Source organism: Bufo gargarizans, chromosome 7 (assembly GCF_014858855.1).
Source record: "Bufo gargarizans isolate SCDJY-AF-19 chromosome 7, ASM1485885v1, whole genome shotgun sequence".
NCBI lineage: Eukaryota > Metazoa > Chordata > Amphibia > Anura > Bufonidae > Bufo > Bufo gargarizans.
The window spans coordinates 11,134,007-11,140,405 of NC_058086.1; the positions used below are offsets into that span (position 1 = coordinate 11,134,007).

Genomic DNA, 6,399 nt, shown 5'->3' on the forward strand with positions numbered 1-6,399 from the left:
TCCACCATTCACAAGAGCTGATTGTCAGAGCTTCTCTATTCTTTCCTTGTATAACGACCTCTGCAGCGGTCACAGATCGTGCCTATAAGATTCTCCCATAGAAGTCAATGGGGTCCCCTCCTGTCCGTTGTGTCTATGGACCATGGCGCTGCTGTAAAGCAATTTTCTTAATGCTTGCTAAATGCTGTTAGAGAACAGCTCAGGCAAGATGGCCGTCCCCATAATCATGTTCAGAAATTAGAATTAAAAAAATCTACAATCAGAAAAATGAAAACAATGAAGTTAGACAACGAGTCGTGGATTGGTGAGTGCTGCAAGATTATTTTCTTTTGTTGCACGAGAAAAATAAAAACAGATTAGAAAAAAAGATAAGTATCACTATCTGGTTTTAACTGGCAGATAACATTTTTGGTGACACGTTTCCTTTAAAGTGGTTTCTGTATTCACTTCAATGGCAGATGAGCTCATTTCAGCACTGGAGGCTGCAGGGAACAGCTGATCGGTGGTGGGTGGGATATCGTACCCCAGATGATTGGATATTGATGACCTAACCTTAGGATTGGTCATCAAAATCAGAAACTTTGTAAAGTCCTTTAAAGGGGTTATCCCATCACAGACAATGGGGACATATTGCTAGGCCATTGGCTGATAGGTCTACACCGAGAACGGTGCAGGGAAGGTGGTGGAGGGCGCACTACGCATGCACAGCCACCCTCCATTCATTTTTATGGGGCTGCTGAAAATAGTCGAGCTATTTCCGTCGCCCCCATAGAAATTAATGGGAGCGGTGGCTCTGCAAGCACGGTGCGCTCCCATTCACTTGTATGCGGAGAGTGCTTTGCAGTGACCAGACCCCAGGAAACCTGGGGTCCTCCGGCCACCACTCTCCTATCTCCGTTCTTGGCATAGGTGCGGGTCCCAGAGGTTAGACCCGTACCTACCCGTACCCCTTAAAACGCAGTACACGGTCCTCAGCTGGCTTAAAAGGGTTCTGCAGTTTGTTCAAACTGATGATCTATCCTCTGGATAGATCATCAACGTCTGACCGGCGGGGGTCTGACACCTGGGACCCCCGCCGATCAGCTGTTTCAGAAGGCAGCGGCGCTCCTGTACACCGCTCATGTACACAGACCAATTGAAATGAATGGGTACGGGTTCAGTGCGGGTGCTATGCGTTCTCGTCATGCATTGCACCCGCGGGGGGCAAACCTTCACAAAGTGCAGATTTCATGGCAGAAAATTCCTAGACTGAAAATCAGTTCATTCATTACAATGGGGTTGAAAGCACGTGGATTTCTGCAAGCCCCATTCAGGTGAATGGAACCGATTTTCAGTCGCGGAATTTTCTGCATCGAAATCCACAGGGTGAAGGCGCCCTTAGTTTGGGAAACTTTATGGACTTGTTTTAGGTGGATGAACTCCTTCTGTACAGAATTATTGAGATTCATATGACTTGGACTTACCTCCCAACTTTTGAAAATCGCTAAAAGGGACAATTCGTGCTGCGCGCATCACGGCGATTTTTTTCATACTTGGCCATGCCCCTAACTCCGCCCAAAGCATAATTGCAGCAGCTGGGGATCGGTTAGGTGAGTGTAAAGTTCCTTCATTGTTTTACAGCATGTGGAGCCCTGAGACAAACATTGAAATATTAAGATTGCACCAAATAACGACGTTACGGTCTAATATACAGGTAGAAACCCTACAGACACTATAGTAAGGAGCAATCTAGTACATGTATTAATGCGCATTCATGTATTAACTCCCCAGGTCAAAAAGAGGGACATTTATGGAACAAAAAGGGACAGAGAGACCTGGGTCAATAAGAGGGACACTGGGAGGCACAATGAATGACTGAAGTATCAAGACCACTGGTATAGTGCAGCTCCTGTCAGCAGAAGTTAGAGGCAGTCGGTCGCTGCCCCCTTTCACCCGACTTTCAACCTGTTGCTAAGCAAACTCCCCCCTCTCCCCAGCCTCAGCCGCCCACTCCCACTTGTTGCTAGGCAGATTCCTGGCGCGTGACGTGTCAAAACGTTTCGTTTGTTTATTTATACATTGTAACCTGTGCAGACGCGCTGATTCGATTCCATTGTGACGTCAGAGGGGAGTGGCGTGTCCAGGGCCCGCCTCCCCCTCTTGTTTACCCTTGGCTGTGCGGTGCAGATTGTTATGAGCCTCCTCTGCTTGTCTAGTCGTCCCGACAGGCTTAGGACAGCTGCAACCTGAAGGACAGCTCGCAGGGCTCCCCAAAGCGTCTGCTGCACTAAGGCAAGGACCCCAGCGTCAAGGTCTTTATGGGAGGGAAGGAAGGGGAAGCAGCAGTTGTATTCACTTTGTGATCTGATCGCCTCCACACATCATTACCAGTATAGGACCGCCCTCTACACTTCCTGGAAAACAGGGGATCCAGCTGTGGTCAGACCAGGGGCAGTGGTGCTCTTCACGGTTACCCTAAACAGACCACCAGGAAACATTTTTTTTTGGGGGGGTCTGTAGGCATCTAGTGATCCTGGATCATTCTGACCCTGCGAACTGTGTTAGAGCCAATCTTCAGTATTTTTTACCCAAAATCTCATGATCTGTTTTGCTCAACAGTCATAGGATAGAATAAACTTACTGTATGGTCTTCATAGGATCCTTGTATTAGTCGTCCAAGAACCTAAAAGAGGCACAATGAAGACCGAAATCTCGACAGCTGCTGCTTTCATCACCAAGCTCCTCAAACAAAGCGGCTTGATTGAGGAGAAGCAATTGCAACAGTTCTGCCAGTCCTTGCAAGAGTCCATGAAAGGTAAGAAGCCAGTGCACAATCTATGGTATGGCTTGGCTTTTTACGTATGGAGGGGACATCATGGAAACGCCAATCCTTTGTGTATTTAGGAGAACACTTGTATTATGTGACTTGTTGTAACATATGGATGTTTCAGTGAGACTCAGAACTATCTCATTACCCTTCATGTAATCCCTGGATGAGGTTTGGTGGCTGATAGAAACCCCCGTTGTATTGTGTATATTTTATCTACTTGTATGATCCTGCATCACGGCACTGACCTCATTTCTAAGTCTTCTAGTGTCTCTTTGTGATACAACTTCTGCAGTGTTTGAGTTGTGCAGCCCATTTGATCCCTATTGAGAGGTGGGCGTAGAGGGATACGGATCAATGAATCGCAGCGCACGAAACATTGCGTTTTATAGCAATCAAAACAACCGGCCAAAGCTGCCATGGGCCTACAGCAATCCACGTAGCCCTGGCCATTATGGAAAGGGATTCATTTGGGACTGATCTTGATGTCTGTGATTGAGTATTCTGCTTACGTTTTAGAATTAGACCAGCGATCGAATAGTTAGGTTGTAATGAATAGTTGCTAATTTTTTTTGTTTTTTTTCTTTCTCCTCACTCCCACCCCCTTTCAACTCCAACCCCCTCACGCACGTCTCCTCCTCCCCCTCTCCACTCCCACTTCTCCTCTTTGTCTTCAACAGATCATTATAAACAACACTGGTTTCCTCAGATTCCATGCAGAGGATCAGGGTATCGCTGTTTAAGAATCAACCACAAAATGGACCCCTTGATAGGTCGTGCGGCTGGCCATATTGGCCTCAGCCACCACAGACTGTTCCACCTTCTTCCCAGTGAGCTCACAATGTGGGTCGACCCATATGAAGTTTCCTATCGTATTGGAGAAGACGGATCTATCTGTGTATTATATGACGGATCGCCAGCGGTGGTCAAGCCTCTGGAAAGCCACTCTAGCTGCAAAGATGCACTTCGGATCGGACGACACAGCCCCTCCAAAAATTACAGCATGATGACAGTTTCTAGTTAAATATGCAATTAAAAGAGCACTTTAATTGTACCATTCTGTGTGTTTCCCGTTTTAACTCTTCCTTGCCTTCACGAGGTGAAGAAGACATTGAACCGTCCCATCCTCGGCACATAGACCGTGTAGTACTGCCAGGCCTCTCCTTTCTTTGTGTTAAAGGCGAGCGTAGAAATGTAATTTGATATCAAAGGCTCTTATTAGGTTTTGTGGAACTGTATATTGTAAATGAAATATTGAGTCCAGAGAGAATTTATATTTTTGGATTACTCTTGGCTCTTTTTAATAAAAAAAACCCCTGTAAAATATGTTTTATTATTGTTTCTTTATTCTTCACAGGATAAGTGGCATATAAATTATTAATACATTAAAGGGGTTCTCCGGGCTTTTCATATTGATGACCTATACTCGGGATAGGTCATCAACATCAGATCGGTGGGGGTCCGACACCCTGAACCCCCGTCGATCAGCTGTATGAAGGTAAAGAGCAAGCAGTGTGCATGTGCCACCTCCCATCTCTCTTCCTGTTCACCGCTGCTGTCTAAGGCAAAGCAGCAGGAAGAGAAACGGCACATGCACATTGCGCGCGTGTTCAGAGAACCCCTTTGGGGTTGTTTACCTCTGGGAAACTTTTTTGCAGACCCCCCAGAGTGGCTGGATCTACGGTGGGAATCATACTTGCCTGATCCCCGCCGCTGGATTCCAGCTCCATTGCTCCCCTTCGGGCTCGGCAGGTCTTGGGTCTCCCCACATCAACATTCGGTTTGACGGAGCCTGCACACCATGTGTATTATGCATGGTTTTTCAGCGCATTTTTTCATGCGTAAAAACCACAGTTTAATACAGTACCAGCAAAGTGTATGAGATTAGACAACTCCTATGTACACTTTTTTTCTTAGGTGCGGAAATTGACCTATCGTGTGGATTTTGAAACCTACAGCATTTGAATTGTTAGATTTTTCTTGTGTAGAGTTCACCCTTTCCAATGACAGGGTGGTCTGCAGGAACTTTGTATCAAATCTGCACTAAAACCGCCATTAATAGTGGGGATCTACGTGTAGGTTTGGTGCAGATTTTGTATGGGTTTTCTGCACATGAATCTGCACCACATGCAGGTGTTGTAGTCACATGGCCAATGATGGGTCACGTGATGCCTGGGGGACATGTCACCTCTGTGGCCAACCATTGTCTGCAGCCACCACACGACCCGTGTCAAACCATATGTTGATGCGTGGACACCCAAGACCTGTGGCGCCTAAGGGGTAGTGATGGAGCCAGAACTCAGCGGTGGGGATCGGTTAAGTAAGATTCCCAAACACAGGTCCAGCCATGGTGGGGGGTCTTCCGAAAAGATCCTCAGAGATGAACAACCTCTTTAAACATATTGGGGGTCATTTACTATTCAGAAATACGCCTACATTCGTCGTATTTTTAGGCACAGATTGTGGCGCAGCGGTTAGTTGCGCTGCTATCTGCGACTTAGCTCCGATCACGCCATGGCCTAAAATTGTGGGTGGGGAAGGGAAGGGCCCCACAGGCCCGTCTCATTCATTATTTTCTACGTCTGTTTTAGGCATAGAAAATGGTCTAAATGTAAGATAGAAAGGGAGCCGTCTTACATTTAGGACTGTCGCGGGGTGCATTGAAGTTATGGAGAGGCCGGCTCCTCTTTATAACTCCGGCGGATCCACTGCCAGGTATAGGGCTTTATTAAGACCGGCGTCTAAAATGCCAGTCTTAATAAACGTGCCCCATTCTTCGCAAAACAACATTATTCTATGTGAGGGTGTATAAATGCAGACAAAAAACTTTTTATATATTTATTTTTGCACTCTCACAGCCTACAGCATTTGTAGGGATCTTTAGGCATGCTGTACATGGAGCACTTTGCCCACATGGCAATACGGGATCCAGGTGAAGGATTAGTTCTTCATGAAAAGAGCGTACAAGACCACTCCATCCAGGTGTGAGCGAGAGATTGATTCTCACGCATGCGCTGTGGGTTGTAACCAGGCTTGGATCACGTGCACAGTGCGCAGCATGTGATTCCGGAAGTGCTGGTCTGGGTAAGAAACTTTTAATGAGTACAAATTAAAAAGTTGTCACTCTAATCAAGGGAATGAGAACATAGGAAAAAAAAATCTGATACCCTCTTTAAGTTTCTCTGGGAACACATTTGAAAGGACAGTCTGCCAGTTCTTGTGTATCGCCAGCTTTAGACCTCATTAGTAAATGATTTAATTCGTTTTGCAAGCGCGTGATAAAAAACGGAATATTTACAAACAACATCTCTTAGCAACCATCCGTGAAAAACGCATCGCATCCGCAAGCAAGTGCGGATGCGATGCATTTTTCACGCAGCTCCATTCACTTCTATGGGGCCAATGTTGCATGAAAATCGCAGAGTATAGAACATGCTGCGATTTTCACGCGATGCACAAGTGATGCGTGAAAACCAACGCACATGTATACAGCCTTATTGAAATGAATGGGTCCGGATTCAGTGCAGGCGCAATGTGTTCGCTCGTGTGAAAGGGGCCTTAAGGGACCAATTTTTGCAGATTTTTTATTTTTT

The 6,399-nt window shown here is 46.2% G+C and overlaps 1 protein-coding gene and 1 long non-coding RNA gene across 3 annotated transcripts; one reads left to right on the forward strand and one right to left on the reverse strand.

Annotated features, from left to right (window-relative positions):
* Nucleotides 1-210: 210 nt before the first annotated feature.
* On the reverse strand, nt 211-2,172 carry LOC122943325. Its single transcript, XR_006390853.1, has 3 exons — nt 2,066-2,172; nt 1,464-1,631; nt 211-253 (listed from the first exon to the last, which is right to left on the reverse strand). It is a non-coding gene; the product is annotated as an uncharacterized LOC122943325 (long non-coding RNA).
* On the forward strand, nt 2,125-4,132 carry LOC122943324 (protein BTG1-like). 2 transcript variants are annotated; one of them, XM_044300974.1, is made up of 3 exons: nt 2,125-2,271; nt 2,637-2,794; nt 3,487-4,132. In XM_044300974.1, the coding sequence occupies exons 2-3, from the start codon at nt 2,677-2,679 to the stop codon at nt 3,828-3,830; spliced, it is 462 nt and encodes a 153-aa protein (XP_044156909.1). In that variant the 5' UTR covers nt 2,125-2,271; nt 2,637-2,676; the 3' UTR covers nt 3,831-4,132. The 2 variants fall into 2 exon arrangements, with proteins under 2 accessions (XP_044156909.1, XP_044156910.1); XM_044300975.1 differs by lacking the exon at nt 2,125-2,271 and having other exon boundaries at nt 2,291-2,794.
* The last annotated feature ends 2,267 nt before the right edge of the window (nt 4,133-6,399 follow it).